This window comes from Staurois parvus, unplaced genomic scaffold (genome assembly GCF_062004578.1).
Source record: "Staurois parvus isolate SC_StPar_1 unplaced genomic scaffold, SC_StPar_1.0 ptg001352l, whole genome shotgun sequence".
Classification (NCBI taxonomy): Eukaryota; Metazoa; Chordata; class Amphibia; order Anura; family Ranidae; genus Staurois; species Staurois parvus.
Genome location: NW_028319148.1, coordinates 607,501 through 624,471, shown reverse-complemented (window position 1 = coordinate 624,471; position 16,971 = coordinate 607,501). Strand labels below are relative to the sequence as shown.

At 41.3% G+C, this 16,971-nt stretch overlaps 1 protein-coding gene across 1 annotated transcript in view; it reads left to right on the top strand.

The window, feature by feature from the left end:
• Positions 1–896: 896 nt before the first annotated feature.
• LOC149436659 (retinal guanylyl cyclase 1-like) overlaps positions 897–16,971 on the top strand; it is a 144,171-nt gene continuing 128,096 nt past the window's right edge. Inside the window, exons 1-2 of the mRNA XM_089661576.1 lie at positions 897–1,285; positions 2,283–2,997. Coding sequence (XP_089517702.1) covers positions 2,337–2,997 — 661 coding nt within the window. The 5' untranslated portion in view covers positions 897–1,285; positions 2,283–2,336. The remainder of the gene's footprint in view (positions 1,286–2,282; positions 2,998–16,971) is intronic.

The following is a 16,971-nucleotide window of genomic DNA, read 5'->3' as shown; positions in this document are numbered from 1 at the left end:
TTTTCATAGGCTTTTTTGAATTTGGGCAAGGACACGGGGGCCCCACGATCCCCTATTGCCCCGGGGGCCCCATGAGTTGTCAGTCCGCCCCTGCACCAACCCCATACCCCTGGTCCCAGCTGTACTTACCTCCGTGGATGATACGCTGTAGCTGCCCATGCAGCAGGTGTAGCAGTCCAGGGACTTGAAATCTCCGGTGCATCTGGGACTGATCATAGCAATTCTGATTTGCCAGCACCATTGCATAACCAACTAACACCTTACACCCTCCCCCGATCCCCGTTTTACTTACCACTGTGGGTGATGAATAGTCAGTACCCTATCCATGCAACCAGGACAGATCTGTCTTGGGTGCATGGGTAGGGTACTGACAACTCAACACCCATGGAAATTAGTACAGCAGGGATTGGGAGGGGAGGTTGTAAAGTGTTAGTTCACTTTTTTTAATTCAATGGTATTTTTAGAAGACCAAAAGGAAGCAAATAACAGAATTTCATTGTTATGGTTTACATGCACTTTAAATTTTAAAAATGTTATGACCCCAGCTCTGCTTCTCCCGCTGTCCAACACTTGGCTATTATTTGCTCTTTCATTCCTTTTGAACACTGCACAACTCTCATTGCTGACTCTATAATGTTACACAGCAAGAGGTGACCTAATCTTTACCCCCCTTGATGACTGGCTTGGCTAATCAGCTTAATGAGTTAGTAGAGAATGGTTGGTGGTTCGGGAAGGAGGGGTGAGTGTGACAGGTGGAGAGGAGCATCAAGATACTTATGGAGAAAAGGAAAGGAATGAAAATCTGTTCACAGATATGCATTTGGAGGTAGAAAAGTCATGATTGTTTAAAAGAAAGAAAACCTTTTTGTAGGCTAAGCCCAGTGGAGCAAGTTTCTTCTTAACTGGTGGCATGTGAACCAAAGATGACCACATGAAAAAATTCCACACCTAACCGGTTGAGGATCATAAAGTAGGAAGAAGGTGAAACATTACAAAAACTTCATGAATTTCATCAATGGGCTTGAAAGAGTGGAGAACGTACTGGTTGTAAGAAGGTGGAGATTAGAAGGAGGAGAGAGAACAGACAGAACAGTCCTAAGTCAAAGAAGAAGGTAAGCAAGGGAAAAAAAGCAGATTAAAGATCAGGATTAGGTGACTGGCTATGTCCATCTTTTCTATCGCATACACAAGCTCCATTGGAATATCTCGAGGAATCTTCATCTTCCCAAGGAAAGTTCAGAGAAAGTCCAACCAAATGAACGTTTGGTGAATAAAAGATGTTCAGGTGAGAGATTCATTCATTACTTCTTGTAGAGTAAAAAAAGCTATAATGATCTGCAGTAAACGAACTGAACCGTACCAATCATCCTTTGTAACTGGTAGGATCGAAGCAGAGCAGGATATCATTTTATTTTATTTAACAGTAGAACTGCCTTTCCAGAATTTTTATGGAATTAATACAAGGTAATGGTAACGTATAAACCAGATAAAATTCTTTAAATTTGAAAAACTTTTTCAAATGAAATAAAAAAGCTATATATATATTTTCATTGTATTTTTATATGCTCCTGACAAATCCACCCTACCATTAGAAAAGACTCCCAGGAACATGAAGGATGTATACACCTAGTGAGGCTGTTACTTGATTTATACATACTTTACACCATGAGAACCTAAAGTAATATACCGTATTTCTCACTGAACACAAAATTAAAAATTTAAGCAAGATAGATGGTGAGATGAAAACTAATTTCTTTGTCAAGTCTTAATCATATCAGTTTTATTTGAAAGGCCATGTTACCCTTTAAGACCGAAAGGCAACAGCCAGTGGGCTGGGCAGAATGCTTTAGGGTTCCTGTGGTTTTATAATATATGGGACTTCTCAGATATTTAAGCATTTTTAAATTACATTCCCATCAGTTTGTGTTATCTCTCGCTACCACTACCTTCTGTTTATTGGTGGATTATTTCGTTCGTGTTTGATCTAAACGTTAATTCCTTTTATGCTTTTATAGTAGACTAAATTTACCCATATTCACAGCTGTGCACATTATAGGTTTGTCCAAATCCTACTTGACCTCCTTGTGGCCTAGCTGCAAAATCCCTTGAGCAAAGCAAAGAGAAATGGTTGCTAGATTAGATCAAGAGGTCCAGATGGGCAATGACTACTATATTTCTAAGATTCTTGTTTAATGCTTTAAATATGCACTCATTTGACTTTTTTTTTTTAAATTTGTCCACTTTTGTTCTTTATTTCTCGTTTTGAAATCCTTCTTCACTAGCTTGAAACCTGAACGATGATGTCCATCCATCTCTAAAGCTTGTCCAAAGTCACCATGCCTCGTCCAAACTCCTTACTTTTCCTTTCGAACCATCCTCGATGGAAGTTGCCAATATCTTCAGTTTTGTTTTTCTTCATAATGATTCTATTACCAAGCACTATCCGGACAACCACCTTTCGAATTGGCTTAGTAGGGCCATGGACATGTGACCCACTAATTGCCAAAGCACTGCCCAACGTGGCAGCCAAGCTAGCAATCTCTGACCTAAACTCTGATCACACCCTTGCCTCTGGAATCTGGTTTGAGCATGTGCTGTTGTCTCAAGGATGTTCGGCACCACGTGCATTTGCGGCCTTTGCACTCATGGAGCATTCAGTGGCTGCTTTTGTTGGACCTGCCAACCCTTCATATTGTTCTGCTGCGAACCTTCTTACAAAAGGATGGAATAAGCCAATGGTTTCTTGGTCTTGTCTTGGAGCTCTTAGCCCGCTTCCACATCCAGCTCACATTCTGTATGCTGTATTAAGCTTTTTCCAGTGGGCAGGAGTGGCTATCGTAATGGGGCCACAGGAATATTGGGTTGGAGCTGGCATGGATCTAGCTGACGCTCTCCGTAACTGGGGCCTGCCCGTAGGACCGGTCGTCACCATGGAAGAAGGGGAAAAAGGGGCAAGAGATGCCCTGAAAAGAATTAAAAGAAGACGAAGAGTGAGAGGTAGGCATTTTTAATGTTTAAAATGATCCTATTCTTTGTCAATGCAGGGCAAATCAAGGGGTTCACATTAATGCCCCCTACCCAGCTTGCTCACCTTTCCTTCAAAGGTCCTTTTGGTTTTACTCCAGCTTTCGGTGAGAAAGCAAACCCAAAAGAGCTGGTCAATCACCAAGTACTATATCTGTCATAAGAGAGCAAAGGGAATGAGTCACGCGCTCTTCCATACCTGGAAGTACTGGGGATTTGCACTGCTGGTGAAGAGGGCCATATAGCAAACCTGTTGCTTTATCCTACATAGGCAGATTAGTATTAAAGCTGAATTACTTAAGTAATCTTGTGAATGCAAGCATTATAGGGTTTTCATTTTACTGTGAGCACCTTCATTTTTGTTATATCCTCTGCCATAGAAACTGCCCATCAGCCGTGACCCAATAAATGTCTTATCCAATGACACATAAAGGCATCTAAAGTTATATGCAGATCTTGACTCTTTCTTTAACACGGCCTCTTACCACCCCCTCCCAGTGTCCGTTAATGTGGTTGGTGGCCTACCTCACCAACAGGAACGCTCGGGAATTGGAAATGGGTGGGGCTAAATGGTGCAGGAAAATGCAGAATTTACCTCTAATTGAATTATCTTTAGATCTAGTTTTACTGATCATTTTGACATGCGGTGTTCAGTGAAACTAACCTCTCTCTATACATTTTTTCATCATATGCTGAGTTTGTATTTCCTGGGTCCCTTCCTTGTCCCCTTGTATGCCATGAGATGTTGACTGAGCCTCAGGGAGTATCCTTTCCACCCAGCATCTCAACCCAAACCTTGTTACTACGTCACTACAGGGATTATCCCTTTGAGGACCAAGGGACGTATTTGTCCCATGTTTGTAATTGCGTGTATCATCTGATTAAGAACTTAAAACTCTTTTTTTTTTTGGTTTGAGTCAAAATATTAGTTCTTATCAACAAACAACAAATGGATCTAGCTTTTTGCCAATTATTTCATGAAATGGCTTGGTTACAGCAACGGAAGTATACAAACTTTAAAAACAAAAAAATTGATTCTTTTGGCATTCCAAAACCTTACGGTCTTCAAAGGGTTATATGGAACCACGGCACAAAGTAGGGGAGTAGGTATTCGGCACTCCCAGAAGTGTTGGGTACATGCACGTGATGGGGATCTCCTTCATGGCACAGTTCTAAAACATAGGTAAATGGAAAAGTATACATCTACTTTATAGGATGGCTTTAGTTTAGTTTAAACTGCATAGATAGAGGGTACATGTAACCAGGGGTGGACTGACAACTCATGGGGCCCCCGGGCAATAGGGGATCATGGGGCCCAAACTCAAAAAAGCCTATGAGAAAGTACCAGGGGCATCTCATGGGGCCCCCAACTTGGGCAGTGCCCGAGTTTCCAAATGGTCAGTCCACCCCTGCATGTAACCTACCCCCCAAAATGAATCCAGAGAACTTAAGCTTCCCATAGGAGAGAGACCCAACAATTAACCTTGCTCCAAAAAATGAACACTAAACCCATCTTAAAAACTTGACAGCCTTCCCTCCAGTGTTGTAGAGTTGCACGGGCTCTTCTCCTGTAGTACATTAGCTTGCTCTGACTTCACTGCACACTGTGGGCCTCTCACAATATGCATTAGAAGCTGCAGCAAGTCAGGTAGACCCCACCTAATTTCCTGACTGGAGGATATCCAGCATCCTCTAGTGCTTTCCTCTCAGGCTTGAGTGTCATTGGCCAGCCCCTTTTATTAATTCGATTTCAGTTCTTTCTTTCTTAGAGGCTCAGCATCACATGTGGGCATTACCTGAGGCGTCTGCTGGCCACTGCTGGCCCCTCCTGCCGGCTATCATCTGCCTACAATTGAACAGTAATATGGTGCAGCACTACATATACACATAAATATAAAATAAACTCTCTAAATAAATAAAATAATAATAAATGAACCAGTGATATGATCCTCACAGGATCTAAATTTGACGTGAAAGAAGTGAACAAATGTGAATCAACACACAAGGTCCTATGCTTGGACCCAATAAGTGAACTGATATATATAGGTGATAAATAAACGCATACAATCAACCCAATCCCTAACACGGGATAAATTACATACACAAAGTGTGTACACAGTGAATCCCAAATGCGGGATATAAATGCAACAATATAATTCACTGTGTACACACTTGGTGTATGTAATTTATCCCGTGTTAGGGATTGGGTTGATTGTATGCGTTTATTTATCACCTATATATATCAGTTCACTTATTGGGTCCAAGCATAGGACCTTGTGTGTTGATTCACATTTGTTCACTTCTTTCACGTCAAATTTAGATCCTGTGAGGATCATATCACTGGTTCATTTATTATTATTTTATTTATTTAGAGAGTTTATTTTATATTTATGTGTATATGTAGCGCTGCACCATATTACTGTTTAATTGCAATTCACCTATAGGTAAAGGATTGAGGTGCTAGCTGCTTATTATCTTTTAGGTACATAATGAGCGCAGGGGGAACACTACTTTGTTTTGTTCATCTGCCTGCATTGCATCGCTTTGAGAAGTACAGAGCCCCAGACATGACATCACTGGGTTTAAAATAAGGTTTCTGTGTAATGAAAACAGAAAGATTTTATTTAAAGATGTTATCAGCACCAGGGGCGGACTGACCATTTGGAATCTCAGGCACTGCCCGAGGGCTCGGGGTCAGTAGGGGGCTCCATGAGATGCCCCTGGTACCTTTTTCATAGGCTTTTTTGAGTTTGGGTAAGGACACAGAGGCCCCATGATCTCCTATTGCCCGGGGGCCCCATGAGTTGTCAGTCCGCCCCTGATCAGCACTCTAAAAGAGGGAAAAGGAGAGACCAGGGAAGGAAAAACAAAATCAGATTAAACTTCATCTTTAAGGTGTATTGAAACCAAACTTTCAGTTTTGGATATGGAAGGGTATAGCAACCTATCGGATTATTTTTCATGCTGTCTGTGTCCTCTTGGGGAGATTTCCCATCACACAGCAGGAAATAAAAAGAGATCTCCCCAAAGTGAGTGGGCATCCCCTTTTAGACAGTTGTCACTAGAACAGTTGTCCACACTGGAGCATTTCCCCTCACCTCTAGTTCCTGTGACAACTCAAATTGTTTGGATTTGCCTTTCTTTTCCAGAGTCAAAGAGCACCAGGGAGCAGGGGCGGACTGACCATTTGGAAACTCGGGCACTGCCCAAGGGCCCAGGGCCAGTAAGGGGCCCCATGAGAATGCCCCTGGTACCTTTTTCATAGGCTTTTTTGAGTTTGGGCAAGGACACAGGGGCCCCATAATCCCCTATTGCCCAGGGGCCCCATGAGTTGTCAGTCCGCCCCTGCTAGGGAGTATCCTTTCCACCCAGCAGCTCAACTCAAACCTTGTCACTACTTCACTACAGGGATTATAAGGAACCACGGCACAAAGTGGGGGAGTAGGTGTTTGGCACTCCCAGATGTGTAGTGAGGGTAAATGTCTCCAGCAGGAACATAGACAGTAATAAAAACCTGACAGGGGTTCTAATCCTTCCCCCAGTCTATTCAAAACAAAGATAAAAGCTTTGGCTTTACATACGTTTTAACCTAACTCCTAATAAAACCATAATTCAAAAAACCTAACTTAACTCTGAGAATGAAATCAAAATTACATGATCTCTTGATAAGGTCATCCTTCACAACTCACCCTGTGCTCCCCCACCAACCTGTGCCTGTGCAGAAGAGCTATGTTTATTCCTTGACTAAGCTCTGTGGTGGGACTTACACAAGATTACTGACCTTATCCCTTCCTCCACAAGACAGATTCGGGCCTGTCTACTCTATTCAGACAGTAGACGGGCCTTGCTATTCAGATCCCAGCACTGTATCCTTTGTGAAAGAGGAGAAGTCACATGCTCCAAGTGTTGGGTCTTCCCAAGGGTTCACACAGAATGATGTTGTACATGTGCACTGGATCCCATGCATGCACAGATGTGCCAAAGAGCTCCACCTGGCCTTTGGGACCCAGGAGAGATCTTCAGCACATTTGCAAGTTGTGGAGGTCCTGGATATTAGGCTGTCAGCACATGTGAAAATGTTCAGAAAGATCTCTGTGGGGCCTGAAAAAGGCCAGAAAGAGCCCTTCAGCACATCTGCACAAACACCAAATATTCAAAGATGGCGGTGCCACTGAGTGGGGGTGGAGCTTACATTATGGAGCCTGAAGTTCCTCTTTAGGTTTCGATCCCTTTACCCATTAAATCCTTCAATCTAGTAAACAGTAAAATTCCCATATCACTTGAACTATCTGATCAATAACATTAATATTACTAATTCAATGAGGCAACAAAAACGCTGTATAAAAGTACAGGTTTAGTATAAAATGTTTTGGGTTTTAGGAGGTCAGTTTGAAATGATGTCCCTTCAATTGTTTTCTTTTTACACAAATCATTAATTTGCTCATTTAAATAGATACAGTACAAGCCAGGGGCGGACTGACCATTTGGAAACTCGGGCACTGCCTGAGGGCCCGGGGTCAGTAGGGGGCCCCATGAGATGCCCCTGGTACCTTTTTCATAGGCTTTTTTGAGTTTGGGCAAGGACACAGGGGCCCCATGATCCCCTATTGCCCAGGGGCCCCATGAGTTGTCAGTCCGCCCCTGGTACAAGCATAACCAAGGCAAAAAAAATCATCCAAATGTGTCTTTGTAAGAGGATTTGAGGATCAGACAATCTCAAACTGATATTTCAGTTACAGATGGACGCTGGTCAGGCAATGAGATCTTCTCATCAGAGCCCTTGATCAAGGAGTCCTAGTCTCTCCGCCACTCTAGGGGTATTCTCTTTCTGTCTTCTCCATGAAGTCAAACAGTTTAGAAATCAAAAAGGTAAATGACAGCATCTCATATTGGTTGCCATGTGGGGATGGAGCAAAGAACAAGAGTTTGTGAGTTAAACTGGTGGTGTCCAAGAGATATTCAGAGCCCCTGTTTGATTGAGCCAGCTAGTACCTATCTAGAGCTGAAAAATCAGGCTTGCAGGGACTGAGATTTTAATATTAGCAAATTGTGATGGCTATTTAGGTTTATTTCTTTAACCTCCTTAGCGGTATTCCCGAGTGTAGCTCGGGGTAAAATTTGAGTACCAAGAGCGGTAACCCCGAGCTACACTTGGGCTTACCATGCGGCGTTGCTCAGGGAGTCCCTGCAGCACTTACCTTGTCCTTCGCTCCCGCGATGTGTCCCCTGCAGCGTCCCCGGCCATCTCCTCCGGCCGATGCCGGCACCCGGCTTCCGTGTTCCGGTCCCTGTGACGTCAGTGCGTACGGGCGTACGGCGGCAAATTTGTAATTTTTTAAAAATTTCATTTTTGCTGTCATTGCTGTTTCAATGCATTTCACATATATTTTGTCCCTACTGCTTTGTCCGGCGCCCTGCCTGCATTTTTACTGTTCTTTCTGCCTGGAAACTTAGAACGTCCATGGCGTCCAAAAAGCGTCCCTTTACATCAAAAGCGGTTTTAGACCGGCTAGAGAACAGAGATAGTAAATCAGAACCACTTGCAGAATTGAGTGATAATGATTCGTGGGGGAAATTCGTCATCAGACACTGAAAACGATTCTGTGACTTTGCTCAGCGATGTGCGAACTTGGCGCTATATTTCAAATTTCAGTGTTTTTGGTTTGATTATATTATTGAATTAAATGTATTATTATTATATTATTATTTTTTATGATTATTTATTAAATTATAATTTATGATTTCGTGTTTCAAGTTTTATCATACCCGGGATGTTTACTAGACTCTTGTTCAGACAGATTTCAGTGAGTTATTCCTAAAAATTACAGACCTACAATAAAAAACTACATATTTCCATGCAAAAAACTGGTACCGCTTTCAGCACAAAAAATTGGAAAGAATCATACCGCCGAAGAGGTTAATATATTTATTAAGACATTGAGCTATCCATTCTCTGTTTTACTTTGCCATATTACTCAATACCATGGCCTGCATTTTGTGGTCTATTCATAAAATTCAGGATGTAGTATTGAGCCTGTAATATAGTAAATGGTGCAGCGATAACTAATACAAATAACTAAACATATAATATATATTATAATATAATAAATAAAGTGCTCTAAATGTGATAACACAAATAAAAGTGAACAACACTGGTGTAAGGGTCACCTTGATGACCTAAATTGGTGATAAACACATAGAATATCCAAAAAATAAACCCGTGTTAAGTGTCCTTATTCATACTCAAAAAAACCTAAAAACCAAACACTTATAAGTCCATAAATCTCAAATAATTAGTGTTCTCAAAACCATGCAATATGTGATAAGTGATAGCTTCATGAAAGTGCCAGCACACTTTAAATCCACTCCAGCTGCAGTGCCTCCTCACCTCTTATACTTGACCCCAAAGGGCCAAACAAGCATTCAGGATCACTCTGGATCCTTTACATCACCGGCTGATCACTCTCCAGAAAGCCAAGGATTATAAACGATCTCCTGTTCCTCCTCCAATACTTCCTCCTCTGCCCTTAACCAGGTGCTCTGTAGGGTGTATTACTCACAATACCAGTGAGTAATAAAAAAAGATCCTCCATAGCAGGGGTGGACTGACAACTCATGGGGCCCCCGGGCAATAGGGGAACATGGGTCCCCTGTGTCCTTGCCCAAACTCAAAAAAGCCTATGAAAAAGGTACCAGGGGCATCCCATGGGGCCCCCTACTGACCCCAGGCCCTCGGGCAGTGCCCAAGTTTCCAAATGGTCAGTCCGCCCCTGCTCCATAGTGTAGTATTTAATGCCGTCTTTTTATTAAAAAACACTCACATGAACATGCAGTCCCTTCCTCCTGCTGTGTGTGGGTATGCTGCATCCATGTGGTATTTCCTGGGTGTACTAGGTGTGCTAAGATGGAATCCTCCACCGGAAGTGCGTCACTCGTACTGGAAGCTGCGTGTCGGCGTACCTACGCGTTACGTCACGTGGTCTCGTGACTTCCTCAGGGTATCGCCATAGATACGCAGCTGCTCATTTTATAGCGGTATGGGCGCATATCCCGCCTCCACACGTGACCACATGCCTGATGCCGGGGTCCAGCGAGACTCAGAAACGTTGCCTTGCTGTAACTATGTGATCGTTCATTAAAATCTTTGGATTGGTGATCCTCGGTGTGCTGGTGACATTCTCCCTTGCTGATTCTGTTCGGTTCCAGCCGGCGGTCGCTGCAGCACCCACTGATACACACCGCCATTTTTAACGCAGGAATGTGTGCGTTTCGATTGTACTCTTGCATTCGAGCCCCAGATACTTCCCATTCACAGAAAAAAAATGTCATCTAGAAAAAAAGACACACAAACATTTGACAACCCCCATGCTGTCATCAGCTATATTTAGGCAAAGATGATGTAATGTTTCATGCCCCACCTATTTGCTTACATGGCCGGGGATTCCCAGCCATGTAAGTGAATGGGAAATAAAAAGGAAAGAGACCACAATGGGTAAAGAACCCATGGGTTAAGGGGGTCCAAATGAGGTCAAACTGCAGCTTCTGGGATGTGTAATTGACAAAACCAACAATTTATTGCAGAACAAAAATATATAAATATGAGAAAAACATGTCTGGCAAATTAAGCCAATACAAAAAGGATAACCTCACCACCACCAAGGAAGAAAATGAAGAAAGTATGACAAGATCATCCACGGTGACGTTAGGCATGCAGAGGCCCCATAGCTGAGTGATGAATGATAGACCTGTGATGGATAAAATAATCCATAGGAAAGGGAAATAGGTAAAGAAGGACCGAAAAACAAAGAGTCAGGAAACACAACTCAAGAGAGCATGTATACAAATAGCATGGACTGCTGGATCAAACATATAGAAATACATATAATTGCACCTTAAGGTGCATGATGAATGGTGAAATAAGAGTGAACCTAAGCAAGTCCATCATATTGGTCCCTAGATTGGGAAAAAATAATAGTAGTTCCTCTGGTGATTCAAAATGGTAATAATAATGACAGGTCATTCATCAATTAGAAGCAGATAAGCTTGGCATGAAGACTAAGTTGAATGAGCCTCGTTGAAACCAGGGTGGATAAAAATCAATGATTTTAAAAAAAAAAATAAAAAAAATCGGATTTTTTTGATTTAAATCAGATTTTTTTAAATAAAATGCTTTTTGAGGAAAATATATTACCATCCAAAGGTTATTCCATCATGAAATAAAGATTAGTTTTTTAATTATGTAGAATAAGGCTGTATATGTTTAATTTTTTTGGTAAATAAATTCCATGAATCCATTCACAATGTCATGCTCTTCCAGAGGTTTTTGTAAGATTATTGGGCAGTTTCTCTGCCTACAAGATATTATCACAGATGCTCGGTTTACTTTTGCAGTTCTCAAAACTGAATTTGACTCAGCGGAGATCACATGCCTCTTCTTCACAGCAAAAATGTTATAACAGGAACAGAGTTAAGAAAAAGACCTTCATCCTAACTTCTACAAACCTATGAATACAGAATCAACCCCTTCAGTGCTAAGCTTCAAGAAGTTCAGTGAATAGAATAGAAACAATATTTTTCTGATTGTTTGGAGTGGAATAGATCTGCACAAGAAGAAAGTGAAACTAAGTGTGAGGAGGAAGGGGCTGACAGTGTGAAGAGGGAGGGGCCGACAGTGTGAGGAGGAAGGGGCTGACAGTCTAAGTTTCTTAAAATATATGTATTTTGTTTAGCCAAATTAGTTAACAAACATGGATGTCTGTTTAAGCAAATCACATATGCTGGAATGTTATTGTTTCAGTTGAATAAATCTATTTAAATTGTTATTTAAATTGTTATTAAGGTAATAATTATTTTTCTCCTTCCTAAATACAACAGAAAAGTTGTCCAAATATATTAAACTGGGGATAAAAAAACTAATATGAAAAGTTGTTATTCTAAAAATCTTCATCTACTTGCATATTAAAGTTATACCAGCAAGAATTAGTCTTTATGTAGAAAACTAGGATTTAAATCAAGCCTTACTGACTACTGATTTAAATCGTGATTTAAATCGTGATTTAAATCAGTTTGATTTACCGTAAATCAAATCCACCCAGCTTGAAACTAAGTTAGAGGTAGGAATGATTGATTGGAAGACTTCCCATAGTGTTGCAATAATAGTAGCGCTATAGTTCGTAGTATTGATGATACATATGCAGCACTCATGAAACCATTCATGAATTAATATAAATTAAGCATGGAGACATTAGATTTAAGGATAGTACTGCTTCCTCTAAAAGCTGCTATAGTGCATAGTATAAAGCCGCCTCAAACAGATATATCACTTATGGTTGCCAAGGAAGGACCTAATAGATATAGACAGTCTTGACTGAATGGAGAGATAGTATCAAACCTGCTGGAGCTTGTAGTCCTGAAGCGAGCTGTATCCCATTAGTAGGTAATCGCTGTAGTCCACAACATATGTGTACAGTATCAGCAGGTAGAAATCTTGAAAAGGTTTAGTAGGATATTGCCCACTGTGCTCCGATCTGATAAATGGCAAACCTATAGGTATCAGATGAAAAGCAGAGGATGTATCGAGTGTATCCTGTGCAGCAGGACAGTGCGGCGGCTAGGTGTAGCTACTGAAAGGGATTTGTGCCTCTAATGACTACTGGTAGGTTTCGGCCCCCCGTTGGGCCCAAGAGACTGTTCTCTGTAAGAAAGAAATCCACACACGCACAGCAGCTTCCAAAGAACAGTCTAATCTTTATTCATAATATTCCTCCTTATATATGATAAATTGTAACAGAGAATCATAGAATAGAACTTTACTGGATACTTGTCAAGGCTGTGTAAGTGAACAATTTAGGTTTCTCAAACCTTGAATCAGTTACAAGTAACCAACGGTTATTTTCCCATGGGAGAGAAGTAATTGACTTTTGACTATATCATAGCAGAAACAAATGCTGTTAGTAAAAAGAAATAACTGGATACTTTCCCTGCCTCTACCAAGGCTAAGCTAAGATAAATAACAAAAGAATACATGAGCACAGTTCTGTAACACATAACTGACACAGCATATTTTCATTAACTCATTCTGGGTATAATATAAAACAATTAATCAACATGGAGTACAAGATATAAAATAGAGGGGGAAAACAAAATGACAGACAAAAAGAACATACATTTCCCTTCAGCTACCACTCATGTGGCTTGAAAAGCTATAGCTGTAGCCATACGATGGAGGAGCGCATAGTCCGCAGGACTGCGCGTGCACCAACGCCCCCAGGAAATGACGTTGACGCGTTTCGCCCACTACGTCACATGGGCTTCTTCAGATGTAAGTGAATGGGCCAGGTGACATCAGTGGTTGGTATGGACACTACAATATACAGAGGAGGGAGTTCCTGTTACACAGGCTGCTACACCCCCTCATCCCTTAAAGGGGACCTCTGGCTGACTGGATCCCTATTCCACCCAGAAGTATCTGACGTACCACCCACCACCCAGAGGGAGGATATTCCTTTACCTGGCCCAATCCGCTTCCTTAACCTCCCTAGCGGTATTCCTGAGTGTAGCTCGGGGTAGAGTTTCAGTATCAAAAGTGGTAACCCCGAGCTACACTCGGGCTTACCATGCAGCGTTGCTCAGGGAGTCCCTGCAGCACTTACCTTGTCCTTCGCTCCCGCGATGTGTCCCCTGCAGTGTCCCTGGCCATCTCCTCCGGCCGATGCCGGCATACGGCTTCCGTGTTCCGGTCCCTGTGACGTTGGGACGTACGAGCGCCGGAACCGGCGGCAAATTTTAAATTTTTTTACAAAATTTCATTTTTTTAAAAATGATTATTACATAGTAAAACATTGCTGTTTCAAAACATTTCACATACGTTTTGTCCCTACTGCTTTGTCCTGCGCCCTGCCTGCATTTTGACTGTTCTTTCTGCCTGGAAACTTAGAAAAGTCCATGGAGTCCAAAAAGCGTCCCTTTAGGTCAAAAGCGGTTTTAGACCGGCTAGAGAAGAGCGATAGTAAATCAGAACCACTTGCAGAATTGAGTGATAATGATTCGTGGGGGAAATTCATCATCAGACACTGAAAACGATTCTGCGACTGAGCTCAGCGATGTGCGAACTTGGCGCTAGATTTTAAATTTAAGTGTTTTTGGTTTGATTACATTATTTAATTAAATTTATAATCATTATATTATTATTTTTTATGATTATTTATTCAATTATAATTTATGATTTTGTGTTTCAAGTTTTATCATACCCGGGATGTTTACTAGACTCTTGTTCGGACAGATTTCAGTGAGTTATTTCTAAATTACAGGCCTACAATAAAAAAAATACATATTTCCATGCAAAAAAATGGTACCGCTTTCAGCACCAAAAATCTGAAATAATCATACCGCCAGGGAGGTTAAAGGGGACCACTGATGAGTGATTTACATGCGTAATTTCATTACGCATCTGGTGAGTGCGTATTCTTACTCCACTTTTTAAAGCACAAGTACTAAAGTATCGCCGCACTTGGCACTGTATGCACGGATTGTCACCATAAGAATTATCTATCCATACGGACATTATTTTTAATTTTATCTATTTATTAGCGCTGCACTTTATTTAGATTTATGACTGAGGTTTTATTTGGTTACCTGTAGTGCAATAGATGCTTACATTGAGAGCGCTCACTTTTTTGCACTCTATTTATTTGGTATGGACATGATGGTTGCAAACTGCTTCCTTAGTAACCCTTGACAGCTGGGATAGTGGTGATCAGGGGCGGACTGACAACTCATGGGGCCCCCCGGGCAATAGGGTATCATGGGGTTCCTGTGTCCTTGCCTACACTCAAACCACACCCAAAAAAGCCTATGAAAGGTACCAGGGGCATCTCGTGGGACCCCCTAACTGACCCTAGGCCCTCGGGCAGTGCTCGAGTTCCCGAATGGTCAGTCCGCCCCTGGTGGTGGTCTTTGCACAAATGTGGTCATATTTAGGCAATGCTGTAATGCTTCATTATCCACCCATTTGCTTATGTACCCAGAGATTCCCAGCCATATAAGTGAATGGGCTGGACGACATCAGTGGTTGGTAAGGATGCAGTGTTTGCAGCCACTGACAACCAGAAGCTGTCACATTCATCCACAATGAATGCCCCAAATGTTCAGCGTTTATATGAATGTCTGAACAGCCATTGTTTGATCTGAATGTACTTTTAGAAAGAACATTGAGTTCATCCCTAGTCGCAATAATCCTACTTGAAAATCACAAAATAATTACCCCCCCTTCCTTAGACCGAACCCTAAAACTCAAACTAACCCCAACCCTTGTCAGCTGAAACACTCTACCATCATCACAAACCCCTCATCCCAACTCTTAACCCTAAACCTAATTATAAACCCATCCTAAAACTCTGACATAACCCAACCCATATTAACCCCTTCCCATACGGCCCATGTATATAAAAGGCCGGACGGTGGCAGTGCAACGGCGCCCGCCATATTGGATTGTGCGCGCTACCTGGGAACACCGATCACTGTATGGGACCTCTATGTGAGGTCCCGATCATGTGATCACTTATTGGCCAATTAGTGATCACATGAATAGGTGTAAGCAAGATGTCACTTCTGACATCATTGCTTACTACGTGTGAAATCCATGAATGATCACAGAGGTCACATGGTACAGGGCTATTCACAACAGCCTTGTACCATGTGACAAGCTGTGACCAATCACAGCTCACTCAGTACTTCTCAATGGCTGCAAGAATGCAGCCAGAGAGAAGGAGAAATGATTGCTTTTACAGCCTTTATGGGTGTAAAACCAATCAGTGTAAAAAAAAAATTAAATAAAACTTCATCACCCCCCACAAGTAGTACAGTGTCACTATGGTGACACTGTACTGCTAGGGTGAAAGAATGTTAAAAAAAAAAAAAAAAAACATAAATACTAATAAAAAAATAAATAAAAATGTTAAACATTTTTTTTTTAAATTGTAATTTTTGGTTATAAACTAATTTGTGTTATTTATTTTTTACTAAAAAGATAATTGAATAAATTTTGGCCAAGATTTATGAAGAAAGATTTTTTATTTGCAAAATTTTATAAGAAAAACACTTTTTTTCCCAAATTTTTGCACTTTTTCATTTATATAGCAAAAATAAAATAAAAATCCCAGTGGTGAATAAATACCACCAAAATAAAGCTTTATCTGTCTCAAAAAAAGCTAAAAAATTCATATGGTTACAGTGTTGCATGACCGCGCAATTGTCATTCAACGTGTGATAGCGCTGAAAGGTGAAAATTGGCCTGGACAGGAAGGGGGTGAAAGTGTCCGGACTGGAAGTGGTTAACTGAAACTGTACCCTTCCTCAACCATTATAAACCCTTCCCCAAATCGCTGACCCTTAGGCTGGCCATACATTATACAATTTTCCTGAGATTTTTGCTTTAGATTTACCAAAAACCATATAATAGGAGGTCAAACCCAAACAACACTTTCCATTTTATCCAATTAGGTAGACCCTTGCACTACACAGTTGAAGGTAAATCTAAAGGAAATTGGACAGAAAATTGCATAGTGTATGGCCAGTCTTCAGCTTAACCAAACCCAAACCAATTGCCAACTCAATTTCTTACCATACTCCTAAATGTAAACCTTCAGCCCAACCCTAAATACTATTACTAACACTACAGCTTGACTGAACCCCAAATCTTGTCAACCCAAGCTCCAAATGAACCCTGTTTATACACTCTCACCCTAAACTTCATACCCTAAGCTTGACTCCAGTCCCAACCCAATATACTCTACATTTCTAAACCCAACCCCCAACCCATAATCACATCTCTAACCCCACTGTTATCCTTCAAACTAAACCCTAATTCTTACCATTGATTCGTAAGCATACTTTATATTAGGCATATTTCTAACACTGATATTATATATCTCCTAGATTGTAAGCTCC